Source organism: Gopherus evgoodei, chromosome 6 (genome assembly GCF_007399415.2).
Source record: "Gopherus evgoodei ecotype Sinaloan lineage chromosome 6, rGopEvg1_v1.p, whole genome shotgun sequence".
NCBI lineage: Eukaryota > Metazoa > Chordata > Testudines > Testudinidae > Gopherus > Gopherus evgoodei.
Window position 1 is genome coordinate 40,490,578 of NC_044327.1, and position 20,448 is coordinate 40,511,025.

Here is a 20,448-nt window from a genome sequence, read left to right on the forward strand (position 1 = left end):
TTACCAATACAATATCCACTAGTTATTTTAATTTCAAAAACTGCTATACTGGCAGAATTATCTTGTCCCAGTACACCTTCCAGTACAATCTGGAAAATATAAATACAATAGTATAATTGGGTGCTAATATTTGTTACTATATCAGATATCTAAACTTTAAAATTCAGATATTAGAGTAGCTAAATAAATGTAGTGGTCTCATCCTGTGTTTAATCACTAGCGGTGCCCTTGCTGGCAGCCCAACAGAGAGACCAAGGATGGAATGGGCATGGAGACTGTATTGCTCTCTTTCCTCTAAGTCAGAGCTAAAGCACATTGATGGGTAATGAGAGGAAGCCTACATTTTACCCACTGTGTTATACCTGTTTTGCAGATAACAGACTTCAGACCCATCTGCTGTTGATATGGCACCTTCAGATGCACATTAAAATTTACTATAAAGAGATAAAACACCCACAGATCCTCTCTCTCAAAACTTCACAATTATGGCTACTCTTAAGTAGGATGGGCTGAGCAGGCAGTCTCCTGCTTCCCCTGCTCTAAAACTCCTACATGGGAGGCAACTATGGCTGCAACTGCTCCAGAAGCAAATGTCCAAAAGAGACATGTCTGATCAGAATGGGAACAAGGCCATGGCTCCAGCCCCTGGGCCCCAGCTAATGCTGGCAAGGCAAACACTTAAGGGTTCTGCATACTACTGCTGGTATATGGATGTATCAATATGCCTCCCATTCCTCCTGGAGGCTATTGGGAAAAATTCAACTCTTAGGTATCTCCAGTGACTTGAACAGCATTTCATCACAGTTGAATTTAACCTACCATATTTTACACAAGCATGGAACCCGCTCCTGCTTCCACTAAAATCAATAGAATATTTCTCATTTACTTTCCTGGGGACAAGCTCAGATACAGAACTACCCCTGCTGTAGTACCACTGCTGGGGCAGAGCATCTCCCTCCAACCTCAAGCTTTTATGCATGTGTATATGCACAGTTTGGGGACATTAGGGGGGGAATGACCATCCTTATCATTCCATCACAAGTCTTTATTGTTCCCAAGAGCCCTGTGACAAAGACAAGACCAAAAACAGGGGCCTAGTGTAGCTACTGCCATCATTCAAGACAATGATTTTTTCAGGGGTACTTGCTGAAATTTTCTAAGCTTGTATGTCAACATAAATGGAATCTGGGGATGAGTCTCATGTAGTCACTCAGTGAGGTAGTGATGTCACAGGGACCTGTAGAAAAAAAGCTCCTAGATGGTTCAGTGAGAGCTGGAGGCAGCTAGTGAGGTAGTGCGGGAGCTAGCAATAAGCTGGGAGCTTTGAGACCAGACTGTAAAGTGAAGAAAGCTAGTGCCAGATACTCTATGGAAAGGAGCTTGGGTATCGGTACAGCCCTGTAAGCCTCTAACCCTCTGCTCCTTCAAGGATAGGGGAGCAGAAGCAAGAACCAGTGAGCATGGGAGTAACAAAAGTTAAGCAGCTCTCTAAAGAAGAGTGGTGACGGGGAACTAATTACTGATCTGAGGACATAGCTGATTTATCCAAGTGGGGTAAGAATTGATTAATTTGGGGGGGTTACCAATTGATTTCATTGGTGGGGGACAGCATTAATTATTTGATTTTAGGGACTGAACATATATGGAGGTCATCATTAAGTATTTGATTTTAGGGACAGAATTAATAGATTGCTATCCCAAATCAGTCTCCAAATCAATCAGTTTTAAAATGCCTAGATGCCCTGGAACCAGCAGCTAACAGGTTACAGGAAAGATTAATTCTTTCATCCCTGGCAGTTACATAAACTGAGTACCATGCACTCTATAGGAGTTTTTGGAAAGACCTTAAAAAGTGAGGTCCTATTTGCACCAAAGATACCTTTTGTGAAGTAGAGACCTGTTTACATACATGCAGTTCTATGCCTACTCTTTCTGTCCAATTACTATGCGTGCTCAGATCAGATTTTTGCATACCACTCTGGCAGCCCCAGCTTGATCCCAGGCTTATTTGGAAAATTGTCCCTGACAATATTTCGGCAATTATGTATTAATCCAGGGGTAGGCAACCTATGGCACGCATGCCGAAGGCGGCACGTGAGCTGATTTTCAGTGGCACTCAGGTCTGGGGGCTCTGCATTTTAGTTTAATTTTAAATGAAGCTTCTTAAACATTTTAAAAACCGTGTTTACTTTACATATACCAATAGTTTGTTTTTATATATATATATATATATATATATATATAAAAAATGCACAGAGACCTTCTAAAAAAAATTTAGAATGTATTACTGGCATGCGAAACCTTAAATCACAGTGAATAAATGAAGACTCGGCACACCACTTCTGAAAGGTTGCCAATCCCTGTATTAATCTGAAATCCTTTGTGCACCTAACTTCCACTGAATTCAATGGGAGTTTTGCATACATTAGGCCTGCATGTTCAGGTTCCTGAACATGTAGCATAGGAAAGTGGGTGAAAACTACAGTCTGGGTTCCAGTGAAAAAGCTTTCATTTTCCACTGAGTTCTCTTTCTGTGTTCTCACTACTCAAGGATTCTCCTACTGAAAACAATGAAAGCCAAGAAGAACGTCAATGTTGTTTGCAGTGTTGTTGTAGCTGCCCTGATCCCACGACATTAGAAAGACAAGGTAAGTGAGGTAATCTTAGTGGACTGACTTCTGATCATGAAAGAGACAAGTTTATGAGCTACACAGAACTCTTCTTCAGATCTATGACAGTTTGTTGAATAATACTGATTACTTTTTCCAGACCTGAAGAGCTCTGTGCAGCAAAAAAGCTGGTCTCTTCCACCAGAAGAAGCTGGTCCATTAAAAAAGATATTATCTCACCCACCTCATCTCTCTGGTTAACAACAGTCAGTACATTCCAGCATGTGCACAATAAATCCAGTACTATCTTCTACAATTGTGCTTACTTTGTACTTTTTTGTGGTGTTTCTTAAATCAAGACTGGCTATGAGCCAGCTATCTGAAGGCTCCTTAGCTGACCACAGTAAATGATCAAAGCTCTCTCCTTGTAACCTCAGATACAGGTTTAGCCTGGTAGGATCAAATGAAGTCTCTGAAGCTGTTGCAATCTGATATATAAGCCTGATGCAGCTCCACTCTTCAGAATGTAGTTCAGGACTGGTAAGTACTGCTTTTTCACCCTGAGTTCCCCAGGAAGTATCCACAGAAATGTAATGGCCTAGGAACACAAACACACACAAAAAAAATAGGACAATAAATGTCAGATACTTATCTTGTGATGCATAAGTAAAAAGTATTCATTTTAGGGAGGAAATGTTGTATAGAGGTTAGACCAGGACATTGAGGCAGGACTCGGACATTTTATTTCCAGCTCCTCCACTGACTTATTGTGAAAGACATTTAATCTCTCTGAGACCAATTTACTCATCTGTAGACAAGATATAATCTACCTTACAGGTACTGAGAATCTTAATTAGAAGTTTGTAAAATGCTTTGAGATCCTCAGATAAAAGATGCTATAAGTGCAAAGAATTAATTTTTTTTTAACAAATTCTGGTTATTTTACTCAAGTATTGTCCTTAAAACCTATAGTTTTATGGAGTCATTATTTATATAGATAATAAATGGATATCCTACAGGAACATTCAATTATTTGCTGGACAGAAACATGTCTAACTTCATTTTATAATTCAATTTTTTAAAAATAAAAATATATTTTAACTGACACTTGGTAAAATCTAAGCACTTCTTGTAGTTTTGCAGTAGAACTTGAAATAAGCTGTTGGCAGTTCTTTCTAAGGTTACCACTGAAAATATACACTAATATGTGCAAGTGCCCTGATTCAGATCACTAAAGCACATGCTTAACTTTAAACACATGGAGTAATCCCCAAAGAACCAATAGAACTAGACTTGTACTTAAAACTAACTACATGCTTAAGTGGTGTTGTTGGTTTAGAATGGGACCTAAGCCACTAACCTAACATCAGGAATAAAGATCCACAGGGCTACATGTGTAAGCTGAAAAGTGAAAAAGAAAAGGAGACAAATCTGATGTAAATGAGAAACCCAGTCCTGCAGACTTTATTTACATAAAAGTAAGACTAATATTTGGGGACTACAGAGGAATAAAAAAACAAAGCAAAGAAAGCTAGTAGTCAGCAAAACAGAGAAACAAATTAAGAAAGCGTCAAGGAAAAGCCAGTCTTTAGAGAGTTTGTTTCTACAATATTATCTGGCCAAAATGAGTAAATAGCACAGGACCCCATGAAACTACCCGTGGCCAGTCTGATGCCATCTTCTATATTTGCATATCACCTAGACCACCTGTAAAATGATCTTGGGCAACCTACTGGGAGCACATAAGGGACAAATCTTATTCCCATCACCTACCCCAAATGGTTAGGCTGGGAGCCAGGGCTCTCTCTGGGGGCAGGGCTAGGAGAAGTTCTGTCAGAGTGAGTGGCTCTTCAGAGCTGCAGTAGTATCACACGCCCCATCACTCCCTTCTCTTCGATTTTTCACTCAGTGGCTCCACATGGCTACAAATTCAGGACCCCATTCAGCAAGGTATCTAAGGGAGTGCTTAACTTCAAGCCCATGAGTAGCGTTGAAGTTAAGCATATATCTAAATACTTTGCTAAACTGGGATCTGAGTGAGCACAGCCCAATTCCCAACATCCCAACTGTGCAATGACAGGGGGAAAATTAAACCATCTCAGATTCAGAAGGCTGTGGCCCTTTGTACAGCAAATAACCTAGAAACACAGAGCTCAGTTCCCTGCCCCGCCATCTTCTTTGTTCCATTCCTGTAGCCCAAAGGGGATGGAACGTGATGGTTCTGTGACCCCAGCAGGTGTAGAGCTGGCATACACAGCTCCTAACTTACCCTTCCGTAAACTCCTGGCATAGGCTACACATCAGGGGCAGAGGTTGCGGAGTAAGTGTGGCTGAAGTATAGTGTGCTCCAGCTATCCTCTGCCAGCAAATAATCCATTGGTCACTGTTACCACTGGTGCACATTACAGCATCCACCAGGCAGCTCCCTGACACCATCTGCAGCTCTGAGTGGCAACTCTGGACAAGAGAAATTCTGGCCTATAATGTATATGCTTGCACTGTAAACTGTTTGGGAGTTGCTTACAAATATTGGCTGTTCGCCTGCCTTCAAATAGCTCCTTAATACTGCCATTTATTTTGGTCAAATATGTGACTGCTGCTCACACATCCAAAGCACAACCTATTAAAAATCTTTGTTGTATTTTTTGGAATGGATTTTCACATCTTGCCACGATCTCTCCTTGCAAGACAGATATCTACAGTACACAGTTTTAGTCCCTAGGCCTTGGAATATGTGCATTATGGCATGTTAATCACAGGTGACTTGCTAATGCAGCAATATGTAAAAGAAAAACAAATCAAGGGCCAAATATTTAAAAATGGGCAACACTTGTGCTTGCCATATATGAGTGTGTGCAGCTAAACAGGTAACTGAGTATTGTGACAAAGCTTCAAGCCTGTGTTGGTTGGTCCCGCGCTTCCTAGCAGATTCAGTGGCCTCAGAAGCCCTCTAAGGCCCTCAATATGACCTCCGTTTCACAGCATGGCAGCAAAGGTTACAGCTTATTGAACTACTTTCATCACAGGCCAGAAGAGGAGGTGGGAAGGTAGAATACCCACAGTCTCTGTTGCTCCTTAGAGCTCAGTAGGCACAGTTTGGTCTCCTGACTGGACCAAAGTCTGTTTCTCCTCTCAAGGGATCTCTGTAGAGCATGGTGGGGGAAAGAGGGGAACCTAGGCCCACCCTCTACTCCAGGTTCCAGCCCAGGGACCTAATGGTAGCAGCTATTGACAGCTTCCCTCCTCCACTGACGCCACTTTGATTCCCTGGGCCACTTCCCATGGTCCCCTTTTCCAAGCTTCACCCTTACCTCAGGGTTCAGTAATGCTTCCTCTCCTCCAGCTCCTTTCACCTGGGCTCCTCTTGAGAGAATTAGAAAGGAGAGCTTTTAAAGCAGTATAAGTGGGACCTTAATTGGTTCCAGCTGTCTCCATTAGCCTAACAGCCTTAATTGACCTTTTGTCAGATAACTGAGGTCAAGTGCTGGCATTAGCCTAATGACCTTAACTGGTTAAACTGGCGTCAGGCATCTTGACTGGCCTGGAGTAGCCCTTGTTTGGCTATCCAGGGAACCTGCTCATTCTGAGGCTGATATACCTGCCTTGCACTACCCTCTTATATCCGTCTGGCCTGAGTCCGTCACACTATACAAAAGATGCAGTTGCATGTGTGTGTTTGTTTTTATCTCTTCTTACCAAGATCTAGAACAGTATCATGAAATGTTTATCTAAATGATCTTTAAAAAGACAGGAATTCTATAATTAATATACTCTCTGAAAAATATTATCTTCTTATCTCTGGCAGGTTTGTCCTTACTCTAATCCATTCTATAAGAGATATTCTAGTTCATACACAAGAAAGTTATTAAATACAGTCCTGCTTGTGAAATGTGAATTGTTTTAATCAGAGTTTTTCCTTTAGTATACGGTTTGCCCACTGTCTTTCAAATTGCAGGAAGAAATTGATATAGAAATATATTCATGGATGTTTACTTGGTTTGAATGACCAGCTTGCATGTATGTAAAAACCTGTTTTTACATGCACAAAAAGAAAACGTTAGGTCTGATTCTGATCTCACACTAGATTTACATCATTGTAACTCCACATATTTCAGCAGAGTGACTCCTGATTTATAGCGATAGTTGACATTAGTAGGCTCCACATTCAGAAAATGCATGTAATTTTTTAAAAATTCTGAACAGAATGATGCAGAAACATTGCTAGGGGTTTTGCTTTGTATTGAGTTAACCAGCAATATCCAGCTCAGGCAAGGGATTTGATTTGCAAGATGGTCCTACTTTTGCCCAGTTTTAACACATGGATACAAAGAAACATAATTCGGTGTCCAGACATTGCAATTGCTGTTTAGATTTCAGTCCTATTTTAGTCTAGAATTTGGGGTTTCTCACAAAGGAAACACAACCTTCTTATGGCTGCAAACCATAATACTCACTATTTTGTGTTTTTCAAAAATAGATTAGTATAAAGACAGGGAAAATACATTCAAATAGAGACCTCAAATTACCAGCTACATGGCTCAACTGCCTTTCTAACTTGAAAACTTAATTATAAAGTAGACGAGGGTCTACTTTTCTCTCATAAATGGTAATTTGTTTTAAAATGTCCTCTAGTGACTCCAGTCTAGATGTTTATGCCACCATAAATTTGATTCTGCTCCCTAAATACATGATACACTTGTTCTCATTTGCTCCAGACTCCCCGCGAAAGTGAACAGCATATTTGATCACAAAGCTGGAAAGCCTGTCTCTTGAGTCAGGTCTCTTTCAGATTAATTTGACTAGTTCATTGTTATATGCTAAAGCCCTTTTGCAGCAGAGGTGATGAGACTATGGGTATGTCTACACTACGGGATTATTCCGATTTTACATAAACCAGTTTTGTAAAACAGACTGTATAAAGTCGAGTGCACACGGCCACATTAAGCACATTAATTCGGCGGTGTGCGTCCATGGTCCGAGGCTAGCATTGATTTCTGGAGCGTTGCACTGTGGGTAGCTATTCCGTAGCTATCCCATAGTTCCCGCAGTCTCCTCCACCCCTTAGAATTCTGGGTTGAGAGTCCAGTGCCTGATGGGGCGAAAATCATTGTCGCGAGTGGTTCTGGGTAAATGTCGTCACTCATTCCTTCCTCCGGGAAAGCAACGGCAGACAAACATTTTGCGCCCTTTTTCCCTGGATTGCCCTGGCAGACGCCATAGAATGGCAACCATGGAGCCTGTTTTGCCTTTTGTCACTGTCAATGTATGTGTACTGGATGCCGCCGACAGAGGCGGGACTGCAGCACTACACAGCAGCATTCATTTGTCTTTGCATGTAGTAGAGACGGTTATCAGTTGTTCTGTACCGTCTGCTGTGCCATTGTAAATTGGCATTGAGATGACGGTTATCTGTCGTTCTGTACTGTCTGCTGCTGTCATGGGTGCCCCTGGCTGAGATCGGCCGGGGGCGCAAAGACAAAAATGGGAATAACTCCCCGGGTCATTCCCTCCTTTATGTTTTATCTAAAAATAGAGTCAGTCCTGCCTAGAATATTGGGCAAGTGTACTAGAGAACCAGAGAGTACAGCTGCACCATGTCAGATCCAGCAGAAATGATGAACTACATGCCATTCTAGGGGGTGCCCCTGCAACAACCACACCCATTGCTTCCCTGCTCCCCCAACCCTCCTGGGCTACTGTTGCAGTGTCCCCCCATTTGTGTGATGAAGTAATAAAGAATGCAGGAATAAGAAACACTGACTTGTTAGTGAGATAAAATGAGGGGGAGGCAGCCTCCAGCTGCTATTAGTCCAGGCAGGACATTAAGCGGTACGGGGGAGAGGAGCCCAGCATCCCGCTGCTATGATAGTCCAGGCAGTACAGAATCTTTTCTTTACACATGAAAGGGAGGGGGCTGACGGAGCTCAGCCCCCAGTTGCTATGATGAAGACAGTTACCAGCCGTTCTGTACCATCTGCCAGGAATGACCAGGAATCATTCCTATTTTTACCCAAGCGCCCCCGGCCGGCCTCACCTGAGGCCAGCCAGGAGCACCCACGGGCTGATGATGACGATGGATAGCAGTCGTATTGTACCGTCTGCCACCGGGGAGGGGAGGGGAGCAGATACTGCTCTTCACTGCCGCAGCATCGCGTCTACCAGCAGCATTCAGTAGACATAGGGTGACATTTAAAAAAGTCAAGAAACAATTTTTTCCCTTTTCTTTCACGGTGGGGAGGGGATAAATTGACGAGATATACCCTGAACCACCCCGGACAATGTGTTTGACCCTACAGGCATTGGGAGCTCAGCCAAGAATGCAAATGCTTTTCGGAGACTGCTGGGGACTGTGGGATAGCTGGAGTCCTCAATACCCCCTCCCTCCCTCCATGAGCGTCCATTTGATTTTTTGGCTTTCCGTTACGCTTGTCACGCAGCACTGTGCTGTGGACTCTGTATCATAGCCTGGAGACTTTTTTCAAATGCTTTGGCATTTCGTCTTCTGTAATGGAGCTCTGATAGAACGGATTTGTCTCCCCATACAGTGATCAGATCCAGTATCTCCCATACGGTCCACGCTGGAGCTCTTTTTGGATTTGGGACTGCATTGCCACCCGTGCTGATCAGAGCTCCACGCTGGGCAAACAGGAAATGAAATTCAAAAGTTCGCGGGGCTTTTCCTGTCTACCTGGCCACTGCCTCCAAGTTTGGATTGCTGTCCAGAGCGGTCACAATAGTGCACTGTGGGATAGCGCCCGGAGGCCAATACCATTGATTTGCAGCCACGCTAACCCTAATCCGATATGGCAATACCGATTTTAACGCTTCTCCTCTCGTTGGGGAGGAGTACAGAAACCGATTTAAAGAGCTCTTTATATCGATATAAAGGGCCTCATTGTGTGGACGGGTACAGCATTAAATCAGTTTAACACTGCTAAAATCAGTTTAAACGCGTAGTGTAGACCAGGCCTCAGAGAAGCTCGGTTCTATAAGATGCTGAGCACTCTGACTTCAGTCCAGCAAAGCACTTCAGAACATACTTAATTTTAGGCATTTTAAACATTGCAGCTCAGACATAGACACAGACACATCAAGCTCAAACACAGACAAAATTCTAAACCTCTTACAAATGAATGGTGGCACTGACTACATGCTGCCATTGCAGCATAAGGACACTGTCCAGCAGAAAGGACTACAAGTACTTGGTCCAGAGCCATGGTGGGAGAGAAGTTAAGAGGTGCTCATGAGGGAAAATACTCCCCTAAGTAGAGAGGGGGGCATATGCAGAGTTGTCCTCCCTCCAGCCAGAAAAGGAGAAAAATGTTGCCACCCGAAGTTCACTTCTGTTTGGGGAAATCTTTGGAAGCGGCTGAACTTGGTAGATCTCTTGTTAAAGACTTATTGCAGAGACAACTTTTAAGGCAGAGTTCTCAGTGAACCTAATTTTATTTTCTAGCATATCATATATACAAATATTCCTCAGAATCCCCTTCCCTTCAACAGTACAGAACATTTCACTTACTAGTAATCAGAGAGAGTTATCAGCATGGGCCAGAATGTAACAACCATATGTCCTAGGTAGCTGCTTCATCCCATGCACAGACCAGAGAACAATGACCCAGTCACAACTCTTCCCCTCCTCACCCCTTGCTCTGGGTGGGAAGTATGGTATTTCAACTATTTTCTTGGAGCAGTTTACTTCCTACTGTGCCATCCAGCCAGCTACTATGGCTGCCAAGTTGGTGGGAGGTGGCAGAGCGAGAGGTTCTCCAACTCTCCATCCTCTCCCTACCCACTTGCTTGCAGGGGGGAACTATCAGGCAAATAATTCCCCTTCTACACTTGTGGCTGGAAGACAGTCTAACAGGGGAGAAAGTTCATCTCACCCCCTTCATGTCCAAGCAAGGGCGGTGACAATCTAGACCTACGGCTGTAGAAATAAATCCTGCAAAACCAATTGATGTCAGTGGGACTGCTCACATCAGCAAAGTTTGAAGGACGAGGCCTTCCTCACTCATGGGAGTTTAATGGCTCTGACCTTGCTTCTCTAATAATCAGTTTCTTAATGACTTACATTCAGTTTAAATTGATTAGGCTAGGGGTAGGCAACCTATGGCACATGTGCTGAACGCGGCACGTGAGATGATTTTCACTGGTACTCACACTGCCTGGGTCCTGGCTACCAATCCAGGGGGGCTCTGCATTTTAATTTAATTTTAAATGAAGGTGCTTAAACATTTAAAAAATATTATTTACTTTACATACAACAATAGTTTAGTTATATATTATAGACTTATAGAAAGAGACCTTCTATGAATGTTAAAATGTATTACTGGCAGGAGAAACCTTAAATTAGAGTGAATAAATGAAGATTCAGCACACCACTTCTGAAAGGTTGCTGACCCCTGGATTAGGCCACAACCTTGCCATTTTTTCACACAAACACTGCACTTCTAGATCACAATGATTTTATCTTTACTTAGCAAATTTCAGTGTTTCAGTGCTATTATAGTAAAATCTAAAGGGCTTCAATATATCACTAAGCACTGATTATAGCAGCATTTTTTTTTGCAGCATTTGTTCCTCAAAACAGTAAGAAAATTACACTGATTGCACATTCTATGAGTAACATGAAAGACAGGAAGCCAGATATTGTGGCTAACAAACTAAACTACAGGCCATTAAAAAAGAGATCACAAAGCATTTGTAAGAACTAAAAATTACCAATTCTACTGATGTAACAGGGTGTAAACATGTGGAACTATAACCACAGATATGTTCCACCCTTCACAGGCGTTTATGTCTGGTGCAGCTGTTCATTCAACCTAGCAACAGTACAGTTTTAGGGGGGAGGAAAAAAGTCATGTGGCTGTTTCCTCTGTTCCTTCCATACAAAAATTAGAAGAGGTATCATCAAGGTTTCTAGGATCAAAAATTTGCTCTATGGATATCTCCTTTGGCATAACAATATCTAGGGTTGTTTTTTTTTAACATACCATTCTATGGCCAAGAATAAAAGAACAAAGTAGACACCGTTTTTCTAGATGTCTACACAATTTTACAAAATATGTATTCCTGCAACAATGGTTAGCTAACAAACACTATTTCCCACAGCCATGTAGACATCATTTTGCACAATGAAGTTTGCACTATGAAGGCAGTGTTTAGATCTGGTTTAGGTTAAGGTTCAGGTTTGATTTGACAGCACTGAAATCTTACTGGCTGTTCTCATGAGATTTTGGCTGAAAACAGCAGAAGTTTCATGAGATTAGATTTAAGGTGTTCAGCTTCAATATTCCATATTTGGTCCAACCTTTTAAGGAAAAACTGAGTTTTCGCCTAAATTAAACTGTTTGCTGAAGTTATCTGTCTTCCACAAATATTTTCAGTTTTTCCACCAGAAAACTGAACACCTGAAAACCAAATACTTCCGGCTGAAAACTGAAAGTGTTTTGGTTTTCAGCTTTCCAACAAAAAGTTGAAATTTTCTGCAGGAAAAAAAAAACCACCCCTATTTTCCAAGCAGCTTTACTTATTTTAAGACACTTTACCTGTAGTTTTTTCATTTTACAAAGTGAAAGGACTCAGCATATTAGCACAAAAGCAGAGCCCAATAGTTAAACAAACTGACTATCCTGGGAGAAGACAAATATGTGTGTGCACACTGCATTAACATTGATCTTCTCTGAGGAGAAGATTAGCATACAAATCCAGTAAGAAAAGGGGGCTAGGGTGAGGAGAATCATCCAGTAGATTCAAAGGCAAAGCATCTATATATTATTTTCACATGCACCCAGACTTTCATGCCAAGGTTAGGGAATCAAATTTAAATTGTAACTTTAGCAATCACAGCATGCTCATTCAAGGTTTGACTCCGCTGTGCACTGCCCTTTATATACAGAAGCATGCCTATATGCAAACTCTAACCCTAACTTAATGAAGGTAAAGCCTACATTCCAAAAAGTCCACAAATTATAGTGTTACTGTTCCTACAGCAATGCAATTTGACTGCATTGTGCATATGTAGTATTTTCTATTCTTGTAAATTGTGGCTGAGTGTATTTCTATTTAGGTTGTCACATTTATACCATAAAATGTGCACGACGTGCAGGGTGGTCAAATTAACATTGTGGCAGGAACCTTAATTGTCACTTGTACTGACTTCTTTGTCTCTTAACTGTTTATCCTTAAAAGTGACTATGAAAAGAACTTCATGGGGTTCCATGTTTATTGTCTTTCAGTGACAAACATTTTGGAAGAAGCGCCTACTGCACCATTCCGACTGCGGTGTATTGAGTTCCTGCCTGCCTACAATGGTGAGTCACTGTCCTTGGTGCAGTGGTACAAGTAGAAAAAGTTTAAGGAAGAGGTGGGCAAACTAGGGCCCATGGGCCACATCCAGCCCGCATGACCCTCCTGCTCAGCCCCTCAGCTCCTGTCCTGGGAGGCTAGCTCCCAGCCCCTCCGCTGCTGTTCCCCCTTACCCACAGCCTCAGCTCTCTGTGCTGCCATCGCAATGCTCTGGGCGGCTGGGCAGCACAGCTGCAGAGCCCATGGCCTGACCCGGTGCTCTGTGCTGCACAGTGGCATGGCTGGCTCCAGCCAGGCAGCGCAGCTGCCTATCTTGGTGCTCTGGGCGGCACAGCTGGAGCAGCGCCAGCCACCAGTGCTCCAGGCAGTGCGGTAAGGGGGCAGAGAGCAGCGGGGGTTGGATAGAGGGCAGGAGAATCCAGGATGGTGGTCAGGAGGAGAGGGTGTGGATAGAGGGAGAGGAGGTCAGAGGGCGGGGAACAGGGGGGTAGAATGAGGGCAGGGATCCCAGGGGAGCAGTCAGGAATGAGAGAAGGGGTTGGATGGGGCAGCGGGGGGCAGTCGGGGTAGGGGTTCCTGGGGTCATCAGGGGACAGGGAGCAGGGGTGGTTGGATGGGGCGAGGGGGCACTCAGAGGTGGGGGGTCCAGAGGTGGTCAGGAGACAGGACAGGAAACGGGGGGTTGGATGGGGTAGGAGTTCCAGGGAGGGGCATCAGTGAGCAAAAAGCTGGGGGGGGAGGTGGATAGGGGGCACAGGCTAGGCCATGCCTGGCTGTTTGGGGAGGCACAGCCTCCTCTAACCAGCCCTCCATATAATTTTGGAAACCCGATGTGGCCCTCAGGCCAAAAAGTTTGCCTGCCCTTTGTTTAAGGCCTTCCTCTGAAGAGATGTGCTCCTACTACTGCTAGTAGTAAGTGATATATTTACTGCTTTTTGTGCGTGGGCACAAGGCACTTTTGAAGCATTGCTACTACCAGCGATGGTAATGCTTTTTTGCCTTGATCTATCAGCCCAACTGTAACAATCTGGCAAGTTCACTACATGCTGCTGTTTTCTGATTTAAAACATCTGCTCCGCTACAATGGTCTCATTGGTGATACTTAATTGTAGAATGTTTGGCAACAATTGTGACCTCTCTTTACTCTCCCTCTAGATGTCCCAAGATTCTTACATCATGTACAGATTATACCAGATTCTCTGTTTGTTCCAAATGCAAGCATATGGATTTGTTTTCTTTTATAACAGCCTCATATACTGTTATACTTTTCTCAAGTTTTCCTTTGTTGTTGTGTTTTTCAGCTGTTACATCAGCTTCAGGGGCCTGGTGTTCAAAGCATTCACAAGTCCTTTTAAGTTGCTCATGTGTGTATTTTGTTTGTCAAATCAGTTATCTACTGCAGTAAAAGCCTCCAGATATGTTGAATTTTCCAATTTATTGCTTCCAATAGCTCTTTCAAGAAGCCATCCCTGTGATTTTTTGTTAGTACATTTGAACAGGACAGGGGTCAGATTCTGAGACCCCTCTGTGATACGGGTTTTTGAATTGGAAGGGAAATGGTTTAGTAAAGTATTTCCTTTATTCTTTCGCATCTTAGAAAAGTTTCCATTATTTTATATACTTAAAAAATATTTAAAAATTAAAAAGCATCTAAAAAAGGAAACATCCATGCATTCATTTGTTCACAGAGCAGTTCTCTCAGGTTCCGAACTCCATCTTTTCTTTGAATTGTGTTTTTGACAAGGTGTCCTGGGCGTTCTTACTAGACAATTGTTTGTTCTGCCAGATACCAGTACAGGATAGCCCTAACACCTCTGTGAGAAATGTTAAATGTTTCTCTTTCATCTATTGTATTTTAGTTGATTGTTTCCCTCTTTTATTTACACAGATGCACATCATGACTGAGTCGGATATGTATGTATGAAATTGTGAACTCCATCTTGTATTATGTGTTGAACACATCTAAACTTGCCCAAGGCACTCCTACTCAATTGCATTCCAGACAGCGTTCCTGCCTAGGAAGGGTACATAATATCTCACTGACTAACTCCAAGAAGCCATAAAAGCTGCAATCTGGGGCCATTAACTTTGAATTAACTTTGTGCCCCCCGCCCCCCCCCACGAGCTCCTGTGTAGAAAAAACATATAGGGTGCAGGTGGGGGAGCATGACTGTGGGATCTGTGGCTTCTCAGTTGGGGCACCTGGAGCAGAGACAGGGCCCCCCTACTTAAGAGCAGGAGTGAGATCAGATATGAAGGAAGGTATGCCTCAGGACTTTTGTTGTTTTCAAAAATCTGTAACTCTAGAGTGCTTTGAGATTAAAGGGACTATGGTTAAGAAATTCCTTTCCTAAGCTTGGGTTCCTTGATTTCTTGCCATATTGTCCCCAAAAGGGTTAAATTAGAACTAGAGTACATAGGTTAGGTGGAATTTTGAGGGAGCATGTGTAAGCAACGGGAGAAGGGGGACTCATGAGGTCTGAGGCACTGACTTCCAGAGTTTAGGGCAGATAGATGGAGCCATTCCATATCCTAAGGGGGGAGGGATAGTTCAATGATTTGAGCATTGGTCTGCTTAAACCCAGGGTTGTGAATTCAGTCCTTCAGGGGGACACTTAGGGATCTGGGACAAAAATCAGTACTTTGGTCCTCCTAGTGAAGGCAGGGGGCTGGACTCCATGACCTTTCAGAGTCCCTTCCAGTTCTACGAGATATACCTATCTCCATATATTATATTATTTAAAAAAGAGTAGAAGCAGGTGGCTTGGAAACACATTGGACCCAGTGATTGGTGGCAAAAGATTAGTGACTTTACAGTGGGGTACTAACCCAGATTGTAAAACATGCTGCTTGTGTCTTTGCCCTACCACCGCTCATAGTACTCTTGATTTTAGTTAGGAAGGGTTTTAAAAAAAAGACACTAAAAATTGAGCTTTGTTACAACACATATCTGCTCCATCTGCATCTTCCAAGTCACATGCATAGTTAGGACCTGCTGTGTTGTATGAGGCTGTCACTGTCATAGGTAACTGCTTTTCATGTACCAGAGACAGTGTTAATACAATTATGTAATTCTTCCCTTTGGGTTCAACTATGTAAGGAATGATAGTTACCCATTAAAGTTTACTTGCTCTGCATGAATAAAATTGTTCTTATACCCACACATAAACAACTCACATCAGCCCCAGTCCAGCAAAGTGCTTAAAGTATGTAGCTAACATTAAGCAAGTGAGTTGTCCCATTGACCTCAATGGAACTACTCATGTACTTAGAGTTAAGAATGTTCAAAGGCAGCTAGGCTGCATATAAACACTGAAACCCAAAACTGATTTTAGGAGGAAAAGACTTTTTACTCTGACCCAGTTAAAGTGTAATCACACCTAGAGTGTGTGTCAAAAATATGCTGTTCAAAATGGACTTTCTGCATATCAAAATATATAGGGGAAGTTATAAGCATCTGTCTATAAAACAGGAACTAACCCTTCTTGTGCATGTCTGAGTGAATGTATGATTCATGTATTCTCAGGATTTCAGTTCCAAAATTTTGCTAGCTTTGTATTTTTTTTAATTATTTTTTGAGCTAGGACTTTTTAGGATGGTTGAGATAATGCCTGTGGATTGACCCATGACCTCAGTGTCTCAAAATACCTATGGATCTGCTGATTGATTGAGTATATTTTTGGATCCATGGAAATCCAAGCCCGAAGTTACTGGAATGGGGAAGTTCTTCATTTGCAGAAAGTTGACTTCAGAAGGAGTGTCCCATTCTGATTCACCAAGAAGTTCCTGAGCGGGGTTCCAAGAGGAATGCATCAGCCAAGCCACCATCTTCAAAAACTGAATGAAAAGAAACAGCCTGACTGCTGTGACTACTGGCATATCTGTTTCTGGCACTGATTGCTAGCCACTGGTTGTGCAATTCCACCGGGCCTGACAAAGAGGCCTGTGCTTGCTCCATCATCCCACCCAGCCAGCCAAGAGTAGGAGCCCGGTATAATTTCATTTAAGTATAATGGATCCAGCACCTTACCTGTTCCCTCCAAGAAGATATTCTTTAAACAGCTCACATTCATGCTTTAGGTCCGCGGTAGATTAGACCCAAGGGAAACTGAGCAGTAGGGTTTTGGTCTTGATCCCACTCCTGTCAGTGATTTATAGTTCTTTCTAAAGAAGAGGAGTAAGGACTGATGGCTGAGTATGGTTAAGTAGAAAATGATAAAACTAGCAAACCTAGAGCCAGAGCTGGCCTCCGGAGCCTGGGAAACCTATGGCCGCAGGGCCCCTTGATTTCAGGATTTTGTACATATCAAGGCTTATCCTACTCTTCTTTCTTTCAAATTAACTCCACTCCGTTTTGGTAAGGAGATGGCTTGCAAAATATAAAAATTCAAATTCAATAGCTAGGATGAAAAGTTTTTCACTGTGAATTTATTCCAGAAACTCACATGATTCCCCAGACAGTTTTCCAAAATTGGCCCTAGGACTCATTCAGTTAAGTCCTTAGATTTTTGAGGAACTCCAGCCACATTTGCAGCTGTGGGATTACTAGGGTCGCCCTGAGACCTGGAGAATCCTTAGCATTCCACCGGAGTGTAGAACCATCTATGAAGAGGCTCTGTACCCCAGTGGCTTCCCCCCAGTAGTGGCTATCCCTGGTATATCCCATGAAGGGGGATCCCAATTGCCAAGGAGGGCTCTGTGGAATAGGTAATACAGATCTTGAGAAGACAATGTGGCCCAGGATTTATATTCACGAGGCTCTATCAATTAATTATAAGGTCCTTACTTGGGCAAATTTGCATGGAAGAGCAGGGGGAAGAAAAAGAAACAGATATTAATGCAATCTTACAAAGCAGGTGGAAGGTGAATTCTGTCCATTACACGTGAATCTGTGATCATGGATGGCCTTAATCCATAACATTGTTAAACTTTTGTTTTCTTTTTCCTAACACAGCCAGGCTGATCCTCCTCTAGCGACCAAACATAAATTTAGTGAATTAACTAACTAATGCGCTAGCCCTTAAATGTAAACAAAAGTTTAACTGAGGCCGAAGATGCATTTACAGTTTCACATACATGTCAAGATTATCCTTTAAGAAACAGCTTTGCTGTATATGCCAATCTTTGTGTGGTCTTTCAATAAAAATACTGCATTAAGTTCTATTCTGAAATCCTTCCTTGGGGCAAGAGTTATATTTGTCTATGAAATCATTGCAATAATGTGTACTTCAAGAGTTATTCAGGATAAGGCCAATAATTAAATTATATCACTTTTAGAGTCAAAGTTTAGTAAATGTGCTGCAAACAAATAGTTTATAAACTAAGTCCTCACATATCCTATATATTCATGCAACTTCCACAAGCACAGTGGACTCGGTACTGAAAAACTTTGGCCTATAATGTGCAGATTGGTTTAATTAATATTGTGATGGGAAATGGAATATGCCAGAATGTTGACTTGCAGGTTCATTATCTTCTGCACTTGACAACTCTGGCTGGAGTCCTGGCATGTCTGACTGGATCACTGACAATGACTCATCCTTTCTTTCTGGTGTCAAGAAATAGACTTTCAGTTCTCTAACTATGCTGTCAATCCATCTTGATAGGCAAAGAAAACCAGCCTGCAGCTTCCCATTGGCCTGATGAGTCAAATATTTCTGTTTTATTAACAGCATTCTTTTTCAAAGAAACTTGCAGTATTGTTTGCCTGGGGTGATATGGAGAGAATCTGAACACACATGGATGTTTGATATTCAGCTCATTCCACCCATCGGTGTGTGTGTTCATATTATCTCCATAATCTATAGTTAAGATGCAATTTACACACACACCCACACACACCCCTGCATGTAGCCTACCCCTCAACCTGTAATGCAGCTCGTCTACAATTTCTATTCTAGCCTACAGACTGGAAGAGCAACAGCAGCCCATCTGGGCCCTGATGTAGGGGATTCCTGCCACTAGATCCACGTAAGCACAGATCTCATTCCCTCTCCCCTAATTTGTGTGCGATGCCCCCTTCCTACAGTGGCCTCTTCGGGGATGGAGCAGAAACCACAGCATCCAGTGGCCATTTCACCCCTTCACAAGGGTCAAGCAGCATGAATGATTCTGTACGGGCCCACCATAAATGGTTATCTACTGAGAATAGAGCAACAATCTGGCAGCTAACTGTTTAACTGGAAAAAGAGAAAGGGATACAAAGCCAACCAGAGGAGCCCGAGAGCATGAGAACAGAATGTCAAACTGGACACTGAGTTTTCTGGTTTTTTGTCAGGTTGGATCCTAGCCCTAACACTGATTCAATTTTCTTGCCCTTTTACATTGTTGTTTCCCACTTCCCTCTCCTACTGAGCTCAAAGCCATGAGTAAATCAGATCATGGGCTAGTTGCTTGCCAAATTTCATCTTTGAAAAAAATCAAAGCAAGTTTTCATGACTGTTAGAAGCCCCCAAAACATGTTTTCAATGTGTAATATGGACATAACCTTAACTACTGAAGCACATAATCATCAACCATTATAATCTAAAGGGGGAAAAGGCAGTGACCTGTATACCAGTCTTCAAAGCCTCCAGACCATAACATTACCAAGATGCTGACTCAAGCTGACAATATGTACCGCGGTATTCCAGACCCCGTGCCTTTCACCACCATGGCTAAGCTCATATGCTCACTGAATTGTCTTAGTTATAATACAGATTTTTTTTTAAAAAGCTATTTTGGTGAAGGAAGTAATAAGAAACACTATCAAATAGTTAAAGAACGCACCTTTGCTGAATATTAGTTATTTATGTAGTGCCAATAGCATGCTAGGCTTTCAGAGAGAACTACATATAGATCAGAGATGCAACACAAAGCAAGTGATGAAACTGGGATACTTAGCATATCTTGTTAGTATTTTTTAATCACTTCTTTGAAAAGAGGACTAGAGTTTATAGGCCTCTTACAAACTTAGGAAAAAAAAAAAGCCCAGTCCTCTCTTACACTCTGGCAGCACAAAGGGGCCCTAAGGGAGTGGAACTGGCAACAGGTGTTCCCTAAACAGCATAAAGCTGGTGGAATGTTTCTAAGCAAGCTGTCCTTGCAATCTCCAGCATAGGCAAGATGTGCTCCAGCTATTTTCAGCTGCAGGGATACCCATGTATGCCATCACAGAAGAGAATAAGTTGACCCCTGGCAGAACAAACAGAAAAGTGACTGTGGCAAAGTTGCTGCCACACTACATCCCAGTGCTGTATATGGCATTGCAACAGATGTGCCTCAGTTTTCCCCATGCCTTCTTTGGCCTATTTCAGCTTTTGGTATGACCTTGCCATCCAGTCAAGCCAAGTAACAGGGGTCAAAAGATCTGCAGGCTCTCAAATTGTTTCACTTAAGTCTAACAGAAAATAGCAAAACAACATAATGTTCAATACACCCGGGCTCAGCTAGTAGCCTTCTTTTCAGGCTAGCCCTGCTTCAAACCATTCCAAAAACTAATCCATATTCCTGCCTTCCGCTCCTAATGCCCGAGGGAGGGCAGGGCAAG

At 42.6% G+C, this 20,448-nt stretch overlaps 1 protein-coding gene across 2 annotated transcripts in view; it reads right to left on the minus strand.

The window, feature by feature from the left end:
- MAMDC2 (MAM domain containing 2) overlaps positions 1 to 20,448 on the minus strand; it is a 104,995-nt gene that overhangs the window by 52,190 nt on the left and 32,357 nt on the right. For both annotated transcript variants that reach the window (XM_030567451.1, XM_030567452.1), the window contains exons 3-4: positions 2,936 to 3,207; positions 5 to 89 (exon numbers count right to left, since the gene is read on the minus strand). In XM_030567451.1, the coding sequence (XP_030423311.1) occupies positions 5 to 89; positions 2,936 to 3,207 (357 nt within the window). The remainder of the gene's footprint in view (positions 1 to 4; positions 90 to 2,935; positions 3,208 to 20,448) is intronic.